Source organism: Cygnus atratus, chromosome 2 (assembly GCF_013377495.2).
Source record: "Cygnus atratus isolate AKBS03 ecotype Queensland, Australia chromosome 2, CAtr_DNAZoo_HiC_assembly, whole genome shotgun sequence".
NCBI classification, from domain to species: domain Eukaryota; kingdom Metazoa; phylum Chordata; class Aves; order Anseriformes; family Anatidae; genus Cygnus; species Cygnus atratus.
This window is the reverse complement of record NC_066363.1, coordinates 17,898,260-17,922,010: the sequence shown is the minus strand read 5'-3', so window position 1 is coordinate 17,922,010 and position 23,751 is coordinate 17,898,260. Positions and strand designations below refer to the sequence as shown.

The window sequence follows — 23,751 nt, the reverse complement described above, 5'->3', positions numbered from 1 at the left end:
AGAGGATTCTTGCCAGTTTTTTTTTTAAGCTTTGTCATGTGTTTCCAGAGATGTAGGCAGAAGAAATTGGCCTATTGAGTCTGTGTTGAAAAGAAACCACTTAAGTATTATACTTGGGATGAATCAGCCTAACAGTTTTGTGTCAGCAGGCATCAGCATGATGGCACGGCTAAGGCAGAGTGTGCTATAACCCATTTGTTTCAGCTATGGCTGTTAATTAGGAAGGGAATAGATCTGAGGTAACTGGAAATCAGCTGATGGAAGATGGAACAGAGGGGCACATCATATTGGATCTTACAGGTAAAGCGTGCAGGTTAAGGGCAGGTGGGGAGAACAAGTAGCACAGCCCTTGCCTGAAACATGCTGCAAAGAACTACCAAGACTGAAGGCTGAAAGTACAACAGCAAGGTAAATAGTAGGTATTATACAGCTTTTACTGCTGTCAGCCAGAGGCCAAGAACCATAATGCAACTTATTTTTATAGTTCATTTCCTACACAGATCAGGTAGAACTTTAAGAATCATCTCAGTCTGTCTCCAAAAGACACACAGTTATGCTTGTCATATTTGGGATATGTTTGGGTTTGTGAGTCACATAAGTGATCTATTTTATTTTTTTTACCATTCTCAGTATCTTTTTGTGCTTAGGAAATAGGAAAAACATCCATTATTTTTATTTTTATAGTAAGAAGATAATTCTGTTTCGTTTTGAGTTAGAACAGCCTGGTAGGGGAAGACATTTGGAGCAACTTCCCATCCAAACATGCTGTTTTGTAATATCAAAATATTTTGTAGGAACCTCTCGTGTTCTTATTCTAGTGTGATCTTTGGCAGAGAAATCATGTGAAAGTGCAGAACAGTTTGTGCTTGGAACCTGCTTCTCTAAAGACAGTGGCATGTTAGCCTTTTCTATTCCCTCTACATTTTAAGGTAGGAAAATAAAAGCATAAAAATGATTGGTGGAGGAAATTGCTAAGAAGTTATAGAAATAAATACCTTTGACTGTGCTGAACTTCAAGAAGACTGTCAAAGCATTTTTTTTGTGTGTTTTGGTCCTCCATGTGTGTATGTGAACATTTTAAGAATATTTGCGGTGCCCTACTGAGTTAGACTAACGGTCCATGTAGCACAGCGTGAGTCTGTCCAATTTCTGCAGTCCATTTCCCTCATGCTGTCCAGCAAACAGGTTGTATTAAGTGTCCCTGCCTATTCTGTTTAGTGTCCGTATATGCTCACACTAAACCTGATGATGTACTGTCATGCTCTGCAGTCTCCTCTTAGAGCATGCAATTTTAATTTTGTCATTATTATATAATTATTACTGTGTATAATATTCCACATACTAGAATACACTGTTTTCAATGCTGTGAAAACATTTCCAAATCAAAATATTTTTGAATTTATGGTAAGAAGTTTCAAAGGAAGAATATGTTAAAATCTCCAGTTGACTGCATGCTCTGTTTTCTGATCAGCTCTAATACTAAAAAGTACCTTCACAAACAATACTTGAGTAGTGCAACAGCACTTGAGGTAGTGCAGTCTGTATGGATATCATTTATGCACATTCCAGATTGAAATCTACCTGATTAATTTTTGTTCTCATGTAGAACCTTTTCTTGTGTCACTGTAATCTTCGGTGGAGTAATCATGTGAAAGTATAGAATAGCTTGTGCTTTGTAACCTGCTTCTCTAAAGTGACATTAGCCTTTTCCATTCCTTCAACCTTTTAAGGTGAGAAAATTAAAGGATTAAAGAAATAGAGAAACAAAACGATAATTTGTATCATTCTACATTGTTACAGGCCAATTGGTATACTTTTTTGATCTTCTGTGTGTTTCTTGATGTTAATTGAACTTGCTGATCAGACGCTGATAACTCAAAAGAATTACAGGATTATCATGAAGGATTATTGCTATCCAGTTGGCAGCTGTATTTGCTGATTTAAAATCTGCATGAAGTAAATCAAAATTGTTACTTTGATCTTTTAAAGTTAAAGGAGGGAACTTTTAAAATGTATAAATATTTAAATTATCATTTTAAATCCATGGGACACTTCTATTTGTGTTTCTTTTTCTAAGGAAGAACAAAATCATTAAACCCAGTAAATAGAACCCCTAAGAGTCTGAATTAAACTGAACACAGACAATTGTAGTGCTCCAGTTCATATGGCACTCTTTTCCCAACCATAGACAAAGTACAAATACATTGTGTGGATACCATTTAATCTCTACTCTAACAATTGTCTAGGTAGTCCCATATGGAAAAAAGGAATAAAATGCCAGCATACCAAACTGATAGTCTGCTGTACCAGGGTAACAGGTCTGTTGCAACTAGATTGTTTCTAGTGGCTTGCCGGGCCTGAGCTAAAATCTACCTAAAATGCTAGTAACTGTGAGAAAACCTGCCTAACAAAACGTGACTCTCAAAGGAAATCTGTGTGGTTAGCAGAGAGCAGCAAGCCTGGGGAGAAGCCAGACATTTTGGTGTAGTCTTAATTAGCAATGATAAGGGCAGTTGCCATTGTCTGGTAAGTCACTTACATATGCTGAGTATATAACAAGCTGAGAGTCCATAATGCAAATCCTTCATGTTTCTCTGCAGATCTTTTAGAAGAATTTCCACTCATGAATTTGCCAAGAGATGGAAAGTCCAGCACAATATGTAGAATATCAGTTACTCTCTCCACTCCAATACTAAAAGTCAGTTTTCATCGCGGGGGGGTTTACATCAAAGCTTAAAACAAGATAGTGCAAATGGATTTTGAAACAGAGATCCAAGGGGATAACAGAAGTCAGTTGTGATCTCAAGCATCTGCAAGCATTTGTCAGCATTGCAGCAGAGTTATTAAGGAGGATTTGAAGGATAGTGGTGTAGTTTTCTTTTTGTTTTGGCTGCTCCTTCAAAGCAGAAGAGCAAGCATGTCATGTTGATAATTAGCCAGTGATGGATACCAGCATTGTAAAGATAGATGTGCTGCTGCCTAAGGAAAGGTATTAGGACTGCTATGGGTCTTGACAGTAAAAGCAGCTAGCTCGTGTCTGGTGTAATTGAGAAGGGGCAGCCAGTATGAGGATTTGAGGGAAGGATGTATGGTAGAAGATAGCTAGTTAGGGGTAAGAAGTCTCCAAGACCTTCAAGAAAGTGTTGCAGTAACTCCTGGATAAAACGATGAAAGATGAGCAGTATACCTGCTGCTATGCATGTGGCCTTCAGTGAATCTTCTGTGCTGTTATGCTGTTGTATTTGGTGTTTGGAAAGAGAAGTTTAGCAAATGAGATGCTTCCAAATGTTTGCAAATGCTGACTGCAGTCACAGACAGAGCCCTATTCATATTCATGAAATGTGTATAAATTTTCCTCACAGATCCATAAATGAACAGTGACAGCATGATTTACATATGTGTCAGACTGAGAAAAATGAGAGTAATTAATGCCCAAATCTAGTGTGGCTAATAGTTTTGGATCCTTCACTGACCTACTTTACATGGAAGTCTCTCATGTTGCCTTTTAGACACCATGTTTAATTCTAATATATGGTGAGACTCACTGAAGTGTGTCCTTATTTAAAAAAAAAAAAAAATCCTCTGTTTTGTCATATAGTATCCTATGCGTGAAGTAAGGTTATGCATCTAAAGATGTAAATCCCAGCAGGTCTAGATACTGCATTGCATTGGGGAAGGGAGATGTTTTGTAACTAGAGAGCTGATGTACTGACAGTGCATAGAAATCATAGAATCATTAAGGTTGGAAAGGACCTCCTGGATCATCTGGTCCAACTGTCCCCCTACCACCAATATTACCCACTAAACCATGTCCCTAAAATTCAAGGTTGCAGTGAGGTTTGCTACGAAAGAGAAGCAACCACCATCCAAAGGAAGATCAAGGTATCAGTGTGTGTATGTGTTGGCTGAAATTGCCAGAAGCACAATAAGAACTTCTAGGATCAGGACAACTGTAACAATGTATTATGAAACTCAGGTCTCTTTCCTACCTCACCATACCTTAAGAAGGATAGAGACACATCATCCAAATATTTCTGTCACTGTTGTATGGTTTAACGTGGATGAGACTTCAGCTGTTTGACGGAGGGGAGACTGGGTGGTGTAAAACATGGAGAGACAAGAAACTGGAAAAGAAACTGTTTACTTTTACACTCGCCTGAAATTTTGCAGTAGGTGACAGTGTATTTACTTCTGACTCATTAATTGTGATTTTATGAGCTCTTTAGGGGTATTAATAAGCTCGGTGCTAGGTAAGCAGATCAATATTTTTTTAAAAGCTGTTTATCTGAATAGTCCTTGACCAGGAATGCAATGCCTTTACCTCAGTCCCATATCCTGCCCTAGTCTGAAAGGGCATGGAGTCCTGTCATAGGTGTGGAGCAGGGGAAGAGTATGGTTCTTGAAGCTGCTGAACTTCATCAGGTGAAGATTTTGTCTTAAAATAACAATAGTTGTAAGGAATGGGTAGGAATATGGAAACTGGAGGCCTCTCTGGGTCTTACACAGTGTCTGGAGTGACTCACAGGAGTCTGTGGGAATGCACAGAAAGGTCCTGGTGGTCTCATTTTGGCTTTCAAAGAGATGAGCCTATCTAGCAACAATAAAGACATTACTGTACATATTACTTCTTTTTTATGTTAAATAGTGGACCTTCTGATTTGTACAGAGGCATAATTTATTTGGGGTTTTCCTTTTGAAAGCTTGCAGTGTTTCTTTGTTAGATACCACGGTTGCTGTACACAGAGATATTACCATCCGAGACAATAAAGGCAGGTTTATGGTGGTCTGAAAACATGGTGGAGTTCCGAAAACACACTGGATGGAAGTTGGTCTGTCTAATAAAATGCTATAATAGCAGGTATGCTTTTTTTTTTTTTTTAGATGGGAGATTTACTTTAAAACAATCATCTTTCAGGAAATAACCATAGTGGAAAACAAACAGCCCTTTTTTCAGTGGGGGAGTGTTGGAGGGGAAGGGAGTTGTGATTTGTCTAACATCAGGTATTTCCAAATGACACACATAGAAGAAAAATTAAACAATTGGAAATTGCTTTTTCATATTATTCAATGTGGATCATTTTTCAGTAACATCTTTGGTTATAATTGCTCCACTCTGACCAACATTGAATAATTTGATCCATTACACATCTGAATCAGCCTTGATTTCTCCATTTCTAATGTGTACCTCTTTGCTTCCCAATTATAGCAATTTTTCACTCTTGAATTATATCCCATTTTCCCAAGATCAAAGTTGTGTGGCTACAACTATTATTTGATGCTTCAAAGTTTTAGTAAATACTTGCATTTTTTTCTGCAAGATGAGTATTTTATATTACATTGTGGTTTGCAGGGTCCACATCTTTTAGGCAGCTGTTGAGCATATGTTATGGCCCACATTGCTGAAGAATATAGCAAATACAAAAAGCTTAGTATGATAAATCTCTAACAACTTTGCTACCAGAGGGGGAGGGAAAAAGAGAGATTCTTATTATTCCACTATGTAGTTAAGTAGCATGTGAATACTATGCCCCCCATTCTAATATTTAACATTACTTTGCTTACTGTAAATTTTATTTTTGATCACATCTTTATTAAAGATATGAGGTTATTTTAAGAAAATCCACAATGAATTTGTGTAGCTATTGGTTGAATCCGAGATTACCAAGCTTTCTTTAGCTTTAGTTGAGGATAGCATCAGCCATAAGAGTGCTTGGGGTAGGGTTTTTCTCTTTTTGCTTTAGACAGCTGAAGGTTAAATACTTAAATTCAAATGTGATATTTTTTCTGTCTTTGCTCTCAGTTTATATGTTGGGTCCCTTTATAAAGGGTGTGACTGGAGCAAGTGAACTTGCCTGCAGGGAGGGAGCTTCCTCCTCCTTTGTATTTGTCAGGCAGAGAGGTTGGAGGCTGCAGAAATTGGGAGAAGAGCACTACAGCAATGAACCAGGAGCTGGAATGTGCAGGAAGCAGACAGGTGTCAGTGCTGCCAAAACGAAAATTTTCCTAGGGTCCAGAAAGAAAGTCAGTTTGTTGCAGCTCAGAAAGATGTTGGCTTAGCTGAAGTCAAACCCTGGAAGCAAAGACCTGTCTTGCATACACACTGTGAACAGGGGGAGGTTGGTTTACAGAGCACTTTGATTTCAACTGTTTGAGCTAATCTCTCTGAGTGAAGTATTCCAGTAGCTTATTTAAAACAAAACACTTCTGATTTAAGAGTCCTTTTGGTTCTTACAAAATTCTCTGTATATTTGGTATGTACTTCTCAATATTCTTGCAGGTTTAGGATCCCGTCACAATTACTGAGTCACCATAGCTGCTTTTGCAGTCACCAGACAGAGGCAGGGAACTCCAGAGGGTGGTTAAGCTGACCTGTCCTGCACTCTGCTGAGTGGAGAGGAATTGCCTTTAGGATGAGTCTGTTTCAGCTTCACTCTTTTTATAAAAAGAGACTGGAGACAAGGCCCATTGTTTCGATCCGTGCTTCCCCAAGCCATGCTTTCAGACTCAATTGGGATGATTTCGATTGCAGTCATTTAAATTACAGTGAATTATACTAAATTATTGTCTTCATCTAGGAACACAGACATAAAATGAATTATGTGTAGTGTGGACATGATAGTACTTGGGACTACTGTCTGAACCTTAAATCATATAGAAATGAGGCTACAGAAGAGGAAGATGCTTTGAAACATTTCGTAATTGGTAAAGACTGAACAAGGGCAACGTGCAGGCAATAGAAGCTGTGAAGTGCTTGCTGTTATGCAGCCCACCTTGCCGCTAGGCTTTTTGTATTTTCAGTCTTATCTAAGTTTGCAGCAGACAGTAGAAATGCTTCTCTTGATGTTACTGATCTCTAACTTAGGCTCCTATTTTTCTCCCTACCTAAATGAGTGTTTTTGCATTCTAAAAGTTATTTTTACCACTGCTCCTTGTGTAAAATAATAAATGAAAATAAATCGATGATTTGCAGTAAGGTTTTTGTATAAAAATGTTCCATCTTGGTAAGCTGTCTCTTGTGTTTGTTCAGAAAGTCCTGGACTCTTTATTGACCAGTGCTTTTCGGTTTTGTACTTGTTAGCGCTGATTTTGCAAAAAGATCCATGGACGGAAATGTAGTGGGAAATAGGTTTCTTGTGTACGCTAAGGCCCTAGAGTTATGTTTGGATGACTTTTATACAGTCCAAAAGTACAAATGAGCTCTGCAAAACATCACTAAAATAAGAAGCTTCCCTTTTTGGTGTTTCCGCAGCTAAAAAAGTGGTATCATGAAATGCTGCATTTTAAAAGCTTTTGTATGTAGGGAAAAGCAATATTGGCATAGATGTGATCTTTTCTATTTTGGCCACAGTGTGAGGTGGAGACTTCTATGTTCTGACTGAGAAAAAGAAGAGACTGAAGGACACCATTGCTTGAGATGGAATAGGCAAACTTTTCCTCTGGGTGCTTGTGTTGTCACTGCATGAACTTGACAAGGAAAATGAGAAGTTAAAAGCTAAACTGAAAGTGAAGAGATCAGAAGCAACAAACAGCTGTGAGGCAGTGACTAACAGCCGTAAAGGTGCTAGATGATGTAAAAGAGCAAAACTACAAATAGCACGTGGACTGTGATCACTGAAGCTAAATAACTCAGGAAAGATGTCTTTCAGAGACATGTCTCGTTCACGCTAAATTGAAAGCAATCAGCTTTACCTAAAAGCCCAGAGCATTGGTATGGTTTCTTTGGATTATAGGTTATCTTGTACTATTGTTAGGAAAAAAATAGGAGTCACAGTGCACATCTTTCCTCCGTTTTATGTGAAATTAAAAATGTGCTGTACAAACGAGCTGCATGTTGAACCACTTGGCTCATTGAAGAAACTGATGTGGTTCTCTAAGTCTACACAAGGACCCTTGGTGTCTGTAGTTGGTATGAGATGCTGTCAGTGGAAGGTGCTCTTTGGCTGTAGAGAGCTGTAGAGACGTCACACTGTAGGCAGAGAATAGGAATGAATCTGGTCACAACTGACTGTGACAGCCACTGTGGTGAGAAATGGAGTCCATCAAATTCTTGGAGACAGAAGGCAAAGGAAGTGACAATGGAAATGGCTGTGTGAGGTTGGTTCTGCTCTAATGGAGAAGTTCTGTTTTGAAAAGTTGAAGGTGGAAGGACATTTGAGTGAGAGACCCCAAGATAATTGCGTTCGCTTTCCTGAGGAAAGGAAGGTTGGTGGAGCAGTGGAGTAAGAGTAACCGGCTTTAGAAAAGTATGCTTTACCTGGCTTGGGAAACTGGTAGGTAACTGTGCTTAGGGCAATAGCATAAAAAATGAAGGAAAGCAGGATAGTTGGGCAGTTACTGAAAGAAATCATCAAACTCACAGTAGCAAATTAGCTGATGTGGACAAAAGATACAAGCACTGTCAGAGAGGAGTAAAAATTCATCAGGGTTTGTTTCTTTTAATCTTTTAGAATGTGTTCGTAAAGGAGAAACAAAAATGCACAACTAGAGTACAAGCATTTAAGTATAAGGTCTGAGAGATTAATGTGGCATGGCAAAGACAAGATTGTGTTACTAAGAAGATAGAGAAATGGTAGAAGAATACTTAATAAGTGTTTACAAAGTGAGAAAAACTATGACGTAGGGAAATATAGAGAAATATAGAGCAGTCTGTGTAACTTTGATACGCAGAATGATTCCAGAACCCATAGAAACCAGCATAGAAATACCTAGAACACAGTATCATGATAAAAGTGGTCAGCTTGGATTGGACCACAACAATTCATGTTAATAAAATCTCTTCTCTAACAGGATAACTGGTGTTGTAAGGGGAAAGCAATAGATGGCATTATGCCTTTTGAAAGGGTTTGGTGTGTTTCCATGTGACATTCTTATGAGAAAAATTGCAGAAAATTCACATAAACAATAAACCAATCTCATTTTCATAAAACTTTACTCAAAGAACAGTGGTAAGTAGTTCACTTTCAGGCAGGGAGAACCACAAGTGGGCATCTGCTTTTGGCCTGTTTCTGTTCATTAATAACCTAGGTGAGGAAACGAAGTCTGCATAAAAAGTCCGAAAAGGACACCTAACTGAATTACAGGCATGTTGGAGAATAGTGTCAGATGCCCTGTTGTGACACACTGAGGAACTTCCTGGAATCATGGGTTAAATGCAGTAGACACATACAAAGTACTGCTCCCTATAGGAGGAAGAAGTGGGATATATATGTCTGACTAGGCCATGGGACTGCAGAACGGGTTCTCTACAAAGTGCAGATGTTTCTGCTCTCTCCAGTTTTTCCCAGATGAGACTCCCAAAGGAATACCATATTCAGTTTTGTGCAAAATGTTTCACAAACATCAGTGGCAAATTGTACACAGTCTAGGTTTAGAAAGAGTATATTATTTCAAAAGGTTATAGCAACTAACTTTTTTTCAACCCACAAAAGAGAAAAATAGCATGTCGTGACAGTAGTCAAAGATGATGTTAAATAGAGAATAACAATCATTTATTTTCAAAAGCTACAGGGAAGGGTAAAAGTAAAGCAGTTTTATTGTCAGCAAGGAATATTTGGGTTGGATAGTAGGAAATATGCTCTGACTACAGGGCAAGTGAAACCCACCGGCTGCTTAAATGGGAATCTTCCTCACTGGGAGATTTTTAGGAGTAGGTTAGGCCAAGCATCTGTCAAGAACCACTTGAAGGTACTAGATCTCTACACAATGAAAATACAGTGGGTTAAATTCCTGTTTATACATGTTTCTGTAGTTCAGAGACAAAAAGCAGCAGCAAATCAGATCTTTTGTTCTTAAAAAAGCCAGGACCAAAAGAAAGGTACAGCCAGCTGAGGGGCTGGCAGCACTGCCGTACTGCATGCTCAGAAACAGCTGAAATTTATTGATCTATCTTAGAACAGGAGAGAAAAAAAATAGTGCCTGAGATGGTTTTAAAATTCTTGTGTGTGAAGACATTAAAGCAAGGCGGACAATGCTACTTTTTCATAACTATCACTTGTGTATGCCTTAAATTGTGCATATGTGAGGTGTTACCCAGCCAATTCTGTCCAGGCAGCCTGTAAGGATGGGGCAAGTAGTAACTGTAGTAGTTGTTACTGTAGCTGTTCGAATCCAAGCTGCTGAAATAAGATGAAAGTGCCTTGACAACTGCAGGATGCAAGCAAATTTCACCTGACAGCTCAGCACAGATGCATAAATTAGGAGCAGCTGGATGATTAAAGGCTGTAATAGTCCTAACAAAAGTGCAACTAATAGTTCTCTTAAAAGCGAAGCTGATGCTTGAATTGTTATTCAGTGGGCTTCAGAAACCAGAAGAACTGAGCACAGAGAAATGTATCAGCTGGGTCAGGCGAAGAGTGAGTAAGACCTACAAAGAACAACTGCATGACTGTGATGTGGTGACAATTTTAACTGACATTTTGCGTTAGAATCGTGCTCTTTTATAAATCTATAGCAGAAGAGAGCTTTGCATTCTAATAGCTCAATTACAGCAGCACAAGGTTATGGCAGATGGGTGGGTGGAAGACTGTGTGTCATCCTGGTATGAGTCTTTGCCTTTTGAGTGCCAGAAAATCATAAGGGAGGAGCTCTTTGTCACCACTGTAGAAGTCGTAAGCACATTTTCAGATGGATCAAGTCTTCTATCGAGTTCTGAGTATGCAAGAATTCCTCAGTCCTTTTTCCCTGTCTGTCTGAATGTCCATACTAGGGACTGAGTATTTTTAAATTCAATTATTATTAACCATAGAAAAATGCAGCTTGGAAAGTACCTTCAGAGGTTATTGGGTCCACCCTCCTGCTCAAAAATGATTAACTTCAACGTCACAATTTTGCACTAGGTCTTTTCCATCTGTGATTTTGGTATCTTCAAGGATAATGTATCCTTGCTGGGTGATGTCTTCCAGATCATAAGGACTGTCAGTGGGAAAATGCCTTCTTTGTGTCCTGTAGGAATCTACCATCCTGCAGCTGGTGACTGTTGCCTCTCATCCTTTTGCTGAGTACCTCTGGGAATCATCTGTCTCTGTCTTCTGCACCCTCTTTTATGTAGCCCAAAGATTTCAGTTTATCCCTTCAAGTTAGCACAATGTGCTGGCTTGCAACAAAATAGTAGCTATCAACACCTCTATTCTCTAGATGTTTCACTGGAAAGAAAAAGATCTTTAAAAAAATGTATTTTTGTTGCCTTCATGGTTTTTTGTTGTACAGGCATTGCAGTTAGCTACACTCAAACACAGTAACTTTGGTAGGAGGTTGCACAAGTTTTTCTGTGGACAGCATGGTACTAAGAAACTGCAGAGATTATAATTACAAGCTGCAATATTTATCAGCACCTCAGGAAACTTCCAGTCTGGCAATACTACGAAGTAATATTTATCCAATAATCTCACTGAAGGACTGCATGATTTAAGAAAATGTGATTTTAAAATATTTATTTAAGTTTTCATGACATTGTCCAGATCTTGATCAACATTTCCAAGGATACTTTATCTCCTTGCCTACTCAGATTCCCACTTGCAGCTGTCAGTTTTGGTAAAGAAAAAAAAATCAAAACAAAACAACAACAAAAAAGGAGCTCCTGTAGACATGGTCCAGAAGTACATTAGGCAGTAGTATTGTAATTTTCTGTAGTTTTTACTACTAAAAAAAGTAGTAATTTTCTCTACTTTTGAGGGGGAAGAGAGGAACATGGCTTATAATGAGAGGGGCTTTTTGATAGTTTTATGATAAGCATTTATTGAAAACATGTGTAATTTTATAGTCTTAGGAAAAAGAGTCACTGTTTGAACTTCAGTTATAGGGACATGTGGCAGCTTCACCTGCAAAAATAAACAGTAGAAATAAGAAATGAGATCAGAGTCAATGTTTTACCCACGAGGACTTGTGTGGCCTGCAGAAAAATAGAACAAGGTTAACGCTAACCTGTGTCATCTTTGTCGTCATCATTCCTCCCGTCCCCACCCCGTGCATCTCAGAGCACACAGATACAGTGTCTGCCATAATCTGCTTTTCTAATTGTCGTTTGTATTCTCATAATCCCTTTTCCTTCATTTAGCTGCTTCCATTCTATTACCTAGCTTTATTTCCCCTCATCCTCCTATGGTGGTGGTCAGAAAAAATACAAATCATCTGGTATAAGTAGAAGTACAGCTTTTTGAGACAGAAGTAGCAAAAGAAAATTTGCCCTGTGCATGCAAGAGCCTCTGTCTATGAGATCCTCAACTGACCTCAGCCTAACTGCTGCTCTGCCTTGGGAGTCACTGTAGATGTGATCACCCCCCCGTGATGTGGGTGAGTTTTGTTTTTCTGCTCAAGAACTCCTCAGTTGAGCTTTTACATACCCAGGTTCAGTTTTGGTTTGATCTGAAATTACCAGTTTTAGTACCTTACTTCACCCGGAATTTTATATAATTTCTATCTAATAATACAGATAGTTATAACAGGTGCTTATATTTTACAAGAGTAGTAGAAAAGTTAGTTAAAGCAACATGTTAAAGTAAAAATAAACATTGTTGTCCCAGACAATTAAATTCAGTGTTGGATTTACTACCTACGTATTGAAGAAGGTGATTTCTGAAGTATTTTTCCTTCTCCCATCTACAGAAAGAATATATTCCTTTCTGCATTAGTTCTCTTTACCTTGAGCAGAAAGCCTAACAGATACCCAGCTCTGTAACCAAAATAGAAGACCCATCTATAAGAAGCAAAATTTTAATGTTAGATAATGAAGAAAAGTAATTTACAGAATATTATTGTTTTTATATGATTTATTTCACAGCTGTTTTGCCAGTTGTCAGACAGTGTCAGTGCCCTGAAATGCAAGTGCATTAATTTAACTGGACTTGTCATCATCCATTAGGTATGATTAAATGTGTCAGTGATGTGGCAAATTTAAAACAGCTGTGATTCTGGAAGGTGAATGGCATTGTAGAAAAAGTAAGTAGAAAAAGGCAATGGAGAAGGCAGACCAGCATGCCTAAAGACAGTAAATTCAGTCCTGCTTGGGAATCTGACCCTGATCCCACAAAGCACTTAATCTCATCATTTACGCACATGAGTTTTTCCCTTCTCTAAGCATACATATTGTCCCACTGAAGTTAGGGGGTGAGATTAAGCAAGTACCAAGACTGCTGCCGTACAGCTCAGCATTTATCAGAGCAGAGCCTTCATTGACCAGACGGGGGGAAATATCTTGCCACAGCACTTATGTATTGAATGATGTTTGTGTAGGTGTTCACGCAGTGCAAGTTCAATGCAACCCAGGGTTCCTACAGTAGTCAGAAAATTATTGTTTTATTTGGGTACAAAGGGATGTAAAGTGTTTTTTGCTGTAAGGTGCAAGTCTTTTCTGTAGTTGCTGCACAGAAAAAAAAATGTAGAGGTATATAAGAACAGATTAAAAAAAAATCAAATATAAAAGTGTTCAATGTCTGGAGTTCTACTGTTGAAAGATTTTATCAATAAATTAAGCCATCATGAATAAGCTACCCTATTTGCACTCAGAAGGATTTACAATTTTGTGCTACTTTGGTAAAATGTCTTATGTGGGTATTTATTTTGGTATAAAAAGCTACTAGATGATACAGTGTAAAACTTATAGATTATTTCACTGTTTTATTAGAAGCAGCTACTCCTTTAAAGAGGCAGTGGCTCTCTAATCAATGAGTATTGTTAGGTGATGCAGAATAGGTATCATTAGGGATAGTTTAAGACCTTAAGTACTGATTTCATCTTTGCAGGTACAGAGCTGCTACAGACTTAGATTGTTGCTTCTTCCTGCTAAAAATTTTAAGTGGTAAAAGAATAAACATGAAATGTTGCAGTTCTAGGCTAAACTGCTAGTAATCTTTAGAGCACAAGGTCAAACCTTCTTGTGTACGCAGAAGCAAAGGGACAAGTCTTGCTGGAGTCTGTCTGGAATTGAGGCAGGAGAAAGAGTAGGTTGTGGCTCTCTGCATCTGGAACAAGGAGCTGAGAGGGCTGATGCTACAAGGGCTATAATTTATCTTATATCCATGACCCACCTTGTTTTGGTGATAAACGAGACTTTTTTTTCCACTGTGCTTTCATCTCCATCTATGAAGCCCATCCCTTGTGTATAATGTCCTTCTGCACTACAAATTACATACTGCTTGGCAAAGAAGGTAACTTTTACCTTGGAAGATTTTCCTGTTGGGGGAGTTTCTCTGCCACCTGCCTTCTGATGCCTTAAATCCATTTTACATTGTATGTAGCTTTTGTACCTGAGAATTGATGCTGTAATAATCCGCATTGCTGGTGAGTTGCACATGATGAATATAAGAAGCAATTAGCGTGCCCCACAGAACATGCTTTCACAGCAAATTTATTGCTCTATAAGCTACTTCCATTTCAGTGAAAGGCAATTGCTTATACAGGAAAACAAAGAAATAGACTGCTGTACTTGCATTTGGGCAAGAAGAATTAAATGCAGAAAGTGGTGAAAGAAGTTGGTATAAGTTGCTGTTTTTGTTGTTTGTATAAATGGTAGATGCAAGAACAAATTTGTGGTTTGCCAGTTTAATAAGGAGCTCATTCAGGCACAAATATAAAAAACTACTGTAAAATAAAACCAGGTGGCTGCTCCAACATTTCTTAATTCCTTTTTATATTCCAATTTTATTTTGCAGCTGTGCAATGGTGGATCTGTGACTGATCTTGTGAAAGGGTTTCTGAAGAGAGGTGAAAGGATGAATGAACTTATAATTGCTTACATTTTACGTGAAGCTCTGATGGTAAGATAAGCTCTCAGTGAAAGGACAGTCAATATTCAGTAAATGTTTTTTTTCTTTGAATGAAGGTCATGTCCCCATTAACACAGCCTTTTATAGCAGTGTTTAGTGAAATCAAGGTAATGTGTAATGCCCTCTATAGACAGATAGAAGCAGCGTCACATTCACAATCCTTGGTTATCATGGGGGACTTCAACCCCAATATCTGTCGTGGGGACAGCACAGCCGGACATAGGCAATCCAGGAGGTTCCTGGAATGCATCGATGGTAACTTCCAAGTGACAGAGGAGCCAGCAAGGAGAGGTTCTGTGCTGGACCTCATTCCCACCAACAAGGAGGGGCTGGGGGGGGGAATGTGTAACTCAAGGGCAGAATTGGCTGCAGTGACCATGAAATGGTGCAGTTTGGGATCCTGAGGGCAGTGAGGAGGGAGCGCAGCAAGCTCGCTACCCTGGATTTTAGGAGAGCAGACTTTGGCCTCTTCAGGGATCTGTTTGGTAGAGTACTATGTGACAAAGCCCTGGAGGGAAGAGGGGCCCAAGAATGCTGGTTAATATTCAAGGATCACCCCCCGTTCAAGCTCAGGAACAATGCATCCCAACAAAGAAGAAGTCGGGCAAAAACACCAGGAGGCCTGCATGGGTGAACAGATCACCTGGGAGGGATACAGAGAAATCATCCGAGCAGCTAGGGATCAGGTTAGCAAAGTTAAAGCCCTGCGAGAATTAAATTTGGCCACAAAGATGATCAGAGAGCTGATGCACCTCTCCTGTGAAGACAGGCTGAGGGAGCTGGGACTGTTCAGCCTGGAGGAGACTCCAGGAAGACCTTATAGCAGCCTTCCAGTACTCAAGGGGGTCTACAGGAAACCTGGGGAGGGAGCCTTTGTCTGGGAGTGTAGTGATAGGACAAGAAGGAATGGTTAAATGGCTAAAATGGCTTAAAAAAAAAAAAAAAAGAGGTAGATTTGGGTTGGAAGTCAGGAGGAGATTCTTTACTCTGAGGGTGGTGAGGCACTGGCACAGGCTGCCCAGAGAAGCTGTGGATGTCCCATCCCTGGAGGTGTTCAAGGCCAGGCTGGATGGGGCTTTGGGTAACCTGGTTTGGTGGGAGGTGTCCCTGCCCATGGCAGGGGCAAAAAAAATTACTTTTATTTTGAGAAATATCAGAAATATACCCAGAATACTGTTCAAGTTATGTCTGGCTCCAAGGTATTTTTTAATAGCAAAATGATCATCGGTTCTAGTGAATTCAGACACCTCCACAAGAAAAAAAAAATCAGCTTATCAAGTGTCTTTCTTTCTCATTGTCTTTTAATCAGAATTTGACTTCCTGCATTGGAATTATTGATAGGCTTTAGCAGTTTTCTTTGAGTTTATACTCTAAAGGTATAACATATAGCATACATTTATAGTGCTTTTTTTCTGCTATTATCTTAAAATTTCTGTTTGACATAAAGTTAAGCAATTAAAAATATATATTACTCATGGTGTGCCAAGAGTTTTTCCTGTAAGAATGACATCTCTGTGGTTTTGGATTATATATATTTATTTTTTTCTCATAATTATCTGCTACTTTTTGTTTCTGTAAATGTAATATAGAGATCAGAGCTGTTAGTAAAAAGTTCATGGTTACATCTCACCTTCCAGGGACTTCAGCATTTGCATGAAAACAAAACTATCCACCGTGATATTAAAGGAAATAATATCCTTTTGACCACTGAAGGAGGAGTCAAGCTTGTGGATTTTGGTATGTTACATTATTTATGTATACAACCAATGTTGTACATTTGAAACATGGAAAATAAAATAGAGAAAACAAATCGGAAAAGATGAGTTATAATAACTTTATAAGATTTTGAATTCTTCATTAAAAATCACTTGGGTAACGAGAGTCACTTTTTGACTGGATAGAAATTAATTATTCACAGACAGTGCTTTTAGAACTTTGGTTTTTCCAGCCATTTTTCTAATGCCATTTAAAAAACATGGCTAAAGAGTAAGTTATAATACGTTGTTAGTAAGTGCCAAATGCTTCAGGGCAGGCATAGTAAGTAAAGTGACAAAACAAGTTAATAGGGTTCAAAATAAGGTTGATATTCAGATCCTCAAGGACTGTGTGCTGATTCAGTGAGGTTAGAAACTGATAGCCAAAAGCCTTATTTTGTAACTGAGAGGACTTAGAACTTAACAGAAATTGTGAAGAATGGGACAGTACCATCTCGGTTATGTACACTTAATTTGTTTGATTTGAAATGAAAGAAGGGATACCACCTGAATGCAGCAAAAGGAGATATATTATGTAGGTAATTCCCACTTTCCAAATTCTGTGAAGAGTAATGGATTAGTGTTTGGCAAGTCTGAACCTAAGACATTATTTAAAAGGCTCTGCTCAAGTCTGCTAGATCTTAAATGATTCTTGAATGCTGTCATCTGGTTTCACCCCCAGAAGGCAAGAAGCGGTGACACAGGTAAATGATGCTACCAGCTATTTCTCAGACATAGCACAGTGGTTTGCCTTAAAAGTTTGACTGTTGTTTTATTTAAGGGGATTATGAAATTTTTCAGTGCTTCTTATTATGAACTGTTATTCTATGGTAGCACACTGTCTTCTAATGATTAAATTTAATTTATAGGTCACTACTTCATAGCACAGCAGCCCATTGTAAATGTCATGATTCCATTCAGAAGATGGAAAATTTTCGTTTTCCTTTACCCTCCTATCTTGTTAATGAGATTTATTTAATTGATACATAACAATTATTTAAACTAATCATGGGATTTTAACTTCCATTAGTCTAGTGTCTTCCTGCTAGTAGATTGTATTTGTACAACCCTACTACTTCACACACAAAAACTCCACAACTATTAGGGTTGCTAATTCTGAAAATGTATGAATTTATGTTCATTTTTTTTATTACTCAGATAAAATTTTCAGTTGCAAAGCCTCCAGATCTCATAAATTATTTGCCATACAGTTACTAGTATTTTCTGATCGTCTGGAAATTTAATGTGAGGCAAAATCAATATTTTTGCCCACAGGTTTTTAATGTGTCACAAATGCTATTTTTTAAGGTGCTGAAGGCAATTAGAGCTGTGGAGGATCAATGCTTTTGAAAATTAAATCACTTATGCAGATGTCAAAATGTACAAGCTTTAGGGGTGAGGACCTCAGTTCTTTGTTTGTCAGTTACTGCAATCTACTGCTAAGGCTGTAATTAAAAAATAATTTTAAAATCTTGTGGGAAAAGAATTGTGATGCCAAAGCATAGATGAGAATGTGTGCAATAAACATGCATACGTGCACACACATTTACGTGGGTTGAATAAGGGCCAGTAGTCCTTCTAAAGGAGTATAGGAAATGCACCCTAATTTAGAAATAAATAGAAACTTTCTCCAGCCTTTTTTTTTCCCTAAAGCCAATCTGAAGCCAATAATGAGTATTTTCAAATGGGGAAAAATTATGCAGTCTTCACAAAACCATCAGGGAAGACCATTCACCCTTCAGGCTGATGTTTAAGGTATTCAGCTGGGATTTTGGGAGATTTGTGTCCTCTACTTAAGAGGATTTAAAACCACATTAATCAGATTTCAAGAGTATTTTTTAGCCAGGAATGTGATTTGATTAAAATCTCTCACGTTGACACAGCTACAGACTGTTGCATGTAAGTGTTTATTAGATCAGGGACTGAAACTCATTGCCTTTTTTTGTTTGTTTATTTTTTTACACAAAATAAGCCTGTGAATCTACAGGCTACAAATGATATAGATGCATGGACACAATCTCTTTCTTTCTCTCCCAGTAGATACTCAGTGGAAACAACATTTTTATTTTAGGTTGAACCAACTATTACATAGGGCCAAACAAAGAAACACAAAACAACAACACAAATAATCACACAGCCCTTTCTAGCATGCCTTCAGCTTTTCCATTGTGTAGAGGGAAATGATGACAGTGGATTAGGGGCTCCTTTAACCAGGAAAGACTTGACAGAGGAAGTGAGCCCTTGCCAAGATAGTTCTGGCTACACTGTTCTCCTACATGCTGGTTGATGATGAGATGATCCTGAAGAACCCTTTGCTCTCCTCCCTTGATACTCTTTATGCTGGTTTGTATTTATACGGGTGCATAAAACCCATATCTGAAAAACTGGCCTGTGAAGCCCTATGGAGCACAATACCAAAAAGGATGTTCTCCATCTGTATGTGTCGAGTGGTCATATTGAACTTACGTTGCTGTGTCACTTTTTCGTTCTGAAGTACTATTAGGAGCTTCTAAGAGTCACAAGTGAAAAACAAACAAACAAAAAAAAAACAGTTAACTTTCAATGAATTGTCAACTTTGAGAATGACTTTTCTTTTCTTTGTTCTTTTTGTACTCACTAAACTTCAGTTATGAAATGTACCACCATGGTGAGTCCTTTCTTGCACAGCAGTACTGACTTTTTAGAATCTTTATTTTGTGACACAATTTATACACATTGCCTTATGGTTGTTGTGTTATAGGCATTTATGTATACTGTGACCATGGTTTCTGAATACTGCACAGTCTGCAATAGATGACCTTCACAGTGCTATACAAGGAGTTAGATTACTATAATTTCCAGCTACAGACTGAGGATCCGAAACCCTGAGAGACTGAGTTGCTTGATGTAATACAGAAAGTCCATGGAAAAGCTCTCCCAAAATCTTAACAGTCTTAACAACAAACTTAAAACAGTCTTAGCCATTTGTTAGCCTTTCATAGGCATATTGATAGTTAATGAGATGAGAAAGACTTTGAAAGAATACCATGGCATTGCCTCACCCAGGTTGTTTTGAAGAGTGAAATTTTTGCTTTCGCTCAAAGTTCTGCTGCAATATTGCTTAATCTGTATAGAACTCACCCCAGTATTATATTATTCTCACGTCTCCGAAACACCTTAATCCCAATTGAGGAATTAATGATCAAAACAAAGTAAGTGAGTTTATAGTATCTCTGTACCAATGCTTCTGGAGATAAATTGCTTATCAAGGAGCTAGCAGATAGATGTTTTAGTTTAAATTGTCCAAGCTAGAAGTTTGGAATACTGTTACCAGGGAAGCATCCTCTCCCCTCGCCTCCATCCAGTGTGATAACTTAGATCAGCAGAGATAAACAAAATCATTCTTTTTGACTACAGATAATGAGAAGTACCCAAGGGGATCAACACTACAGTTTCAGCCCCTGAATTCATTAAACTTCTAGATACATTACAAAATTTGTATTTTCCTCTGTGAGAGAGGGTTGACTGAACGCAATTTAACTACCTGAACATCTGTGGGAATTAGCTGCTTAGCTGTTCTGGAGGAAAACCTTTGGGGAAGGATGTTGCACCTGAGAATCGGAACAATTATGCTCCCAGTTTCCCTCTGCTGTGTCGAAACAAATAATAAATAGCTGAACTTTTTTCAAGTGTAACTGCTATGTTTTCAGTATAGGATAGAGACTTCATAGAAAAATACACATTTGCATAAAAATAAATGTCCTGCAGCACTTTAAAGGATGAAAGCTATATAATATTAAATAAAAAGAGTTGGAGACAGACAAGGTGTGAAGCAAATCCCCTTTTTATAAATATTCTTAATTATATTCACAGCTGCTCATTAGTTTTCCATGAAGGAAATGTTTTTGTTCTCACTTTTTAGAAGTCCTTTGTATATGTTTCTCAGATTTCTGGTTGCTTGCAGTTTATTCTTTATGTTAAAGAGGGAGTTTAAAAAAACAAATTAGCCACTAAAGATGCAGATAAGCACTTAATAATTTTTTAGAAACTTCTATGACATAAATCCAAATGAATTAAATGCTAGATAACTTCTGAAAGTCTTGTGACCACTCTATCTGCAGCTTGTACTGCCTAAATATCTTTCAGTGTCTGACCTTGTTTCATCAGTTTAAAAAGTCACTTGCCTGAAGTTACTTGCATGCATAGCATACCTCATCTGTAATAAAAATTCATATATTCATCTGCATCTTACAATGTGTGACCAATTTCATAGAGAGCTGAGTGTATAACATCTGCTTATGCTGACAAATACTTGCTTCTTTGAATAGTCCCTCTCAATTCAACTTCATTTCTTGAAATCAGGATGCTGTGTAGGGCTTTTCATGTATTAAATACAGTTAGTCTAAGACAGAATTCCCATTCCTTTGGAAATTCTGAAATGTCAAAAAATGTGCTGTTCCAAAATGGGAGAAAATAAACTTAGCTGTATTATTATTAGTGTTTAATTTTGTTCTGACAAAGACCAGTTTCATTTTCAAAGATTTGATGTATTTCTTAAATCCCCTGCCCTCCCAGTGAGTCTGGGAGCTTGTAAGTCAGAGAGACTTTCATGCTTATATGTTTTTGAAAGAAGAGGTCACAACTATCAGCAAGCTAGACAGGTTGATGATGTGTGGAGAATCACGTGTGAGGAAAGAACCGTTCTTATCCCAAAAGTTTTGAAACATCTAAGTCATGGGGCGAGTGATTCTTTTAGCTAAAAAGAGGAGAGTGTAATGCTGATGGAAAATTCCTCTTCAGCTGTGTTTTTGAGGGTTGACCTTGTAGGCTGAGAGTCTTGAACAAGAGCAGAAGTAGCTTATACTTCTCTGGGACTGCTGAAGCCTGCTGTCACAGACTAGAAGTATCTCAGGATGAGCAGCTGTTGCCTTGGAAATGGCCAGAAAAGAACATATAAATTGTACTCTACCACTTAGATTTTCAGCACCACTGTTCCTTGCTGAAGACCATGCCTGCCCATGCATCAGATGAAAATTCATACCACGTGTAATTGAAGTTACCACATGTTGAAGTTACTACCATGAAAGGTCATTGAAAAAGGGGCTGAGAAAGTGGAGAAAAAAAAAAGCCAGAGGTTAAATCTTGTTCCTTGGAATTTAAGCCTACTTCTAACTACAAGAGATCCCATGACTCTCCCAGTTCACCTAGTACTGTCACTGGGAGAAAGGTGATATCAAAAAGGACTGGCACTATCCATTTTCAGTTTCTTAGGCATTTCAGTAATGGTATCTAAACATCTCCATTGAAGTCTCTGGCTGAGCAATACATAGGAAGGTTCCAAGTTTGCTACGGGTAGAACAGGTTCCAGTGGAAGACATGGAAAGAAGGTAATGCATTCTCACTGTTGCTGGCAGATGGTGGAAAATTACAAACTGTTCTGCACGCAGTTAATAGAATAGTGACTTCAAGGGTTCCTTTAGTACAGTGGATAAGGAGATCACAATTTGCATAATTAAAACATGTATTGCAACATTAATGGAGCATATTTATAAAGTATATTTATAATGAAGATGGTTTTTGTATTTCAGACATGCTTAGTTTGTATTTTTCTGCTTTTTCTTCAGAAGAAGTTTTGCACTTAAAAGTTGTGTGCGAATATTGTCTTGGCATTCCAAATGCAGTTTCGGATATCCAACTGTGCACATAGCTGACACGATTTTAGCATGGGTGTATAGTAGCCTAATAGATTAGCCTAACAGCAGGTTTAACTGGAGTATGACTCATTGGGGAAAAAGTGGATTAGGAAAGAGAATACTGCATTACTTTTAGACATATTGGAAAGTGACATTACTTTGATTAATACTTGAACTATTTCTTCCGTGTAGTATGAAAACTCAGATAAACAGAGGTCAGCTTTTGTGTGAACTATTTCTTCCATGTAGTTTGGAAACTGCAGATAAATGGAGGTCAGCTTTGTGTTTGGAATGTAATAGGGTTGTTATTTTGCTACGGAGAGAATGATCATTCTTCTTTTAAAGAGCCAAGAAAATCTGAAGTTGACATTTCTGGGTGGCCTTCTTACTATTCAAAATTGCAATTCTGTGAAACAAGCCAAATGTAGGACATGGTCTTTTTGGTAGTGTATTTTTAATGAATTAATTTCTTCTTTAAAATGCATATATAATTTCATTTAGGTAATACTAAATGAAGGTATTCAGTTCATTTCATAATTCAGTTTAGTTCATAAATTAAATTTCTTGGTTATTCCCCACCCCAAAAGAATTTGTAGTAATTCTGCCGGCGTTCTCTGTGATGATTCAGTAGTGGTACGCTACTGCTTTCTTGCAGATTATGAAATATTGGTACTGCTTTACTATGATTAGTGATCAGTAACAGTTGGTCACTATAAGTCAGGTTGCATGGGTGTTTTTGTTATGTTTTGTTGCATGATATTCATGCCTATTCTGATGCAGAAATATAGCCCAAATCTCTAAAATTCACTGACTATATTAAACAGGTTAAGTGTTTTTGAAGTATAGATGAGCCAGCATCTACTGTAATGAAAAACCAAGAATAGTAAAATCAGCAAGTCCGAAATATTAGGGCCAATCTCAAATTAATTAATAAGCCCATGGTAAGATTTCAGCTTAATAGATCTGCTTAATTACTCACCTCTCCTGGTTTACTGATGCATGGAAGAGGTTTCTTCCTCTGGTCCTGTGGGGAAAGCATCTGAAATCATGGGTCAGAGGTTGGAGAGGGAACCACAGCACTGAGTCTTTCATCATGACACCTCACCAACTCTCACGTTCCCTTGCTGTGACAATGCAGTGGCCTCTCCCTGCCATTACCACGCTTGGTAGATGTAGTTTGTTGACTGATCACAGATCAGTTTAGCAAGCCTTGTGTGACACGTGGCACTGGAGGGGGACAGAAGGCTTACAGCACTGTACTGCAAATGCTTGCGGTATAGGTTAAGCTGCATGGATTGCAAGTTGAGAGCCACCTTGTGCTCGATGGATAGGTTGAAAAGTCAGTTATGAGTGATCCAAGCTGGAGTGCTGGGGCATTTTGGGAAAGGTTGGTTTAATCTCTGCCCTTTTTAATATATTATGATTTCCAGCTTTGTATGTCCTGCTGACATTGAAGAGGAGCTCAGCGTGACCTTGAGTAGTTTTCCAAACTTCTGTAGATTGCTTGTTCTGGAGTATTCAGAATACCCTATTGTATCACCTTCTTCTTGCCCTGCATTAGCTATA

The 23,751-nt window shown here is 38.2% G+C and overlaps 1 protein-coding gene across 1 annotated transcript in view; it reads left to right on the top strand.

Moving 5' to 3' along the window:
• MYO3A (myosin IIIA) overlaps positions 1–23,751 on the top strand; it is a 111,018-nt gene that overhangs the window by 9,036 nt on the left and 78,231 nt on the right. The window contains exons 3-4 of the mRNA XM_035545366.1: positions 14,646–14,750; positions 16,397–16,496. Coding sequence (XP_035401259.1) covers positions 14,646–14,750; positions 16,397–16,496 — 205 coding nt within the window. The remainder of the gene's footprint in view (positions 1–14,645; positions 14,751–16,396; positions 16,497–23,751) is intronic.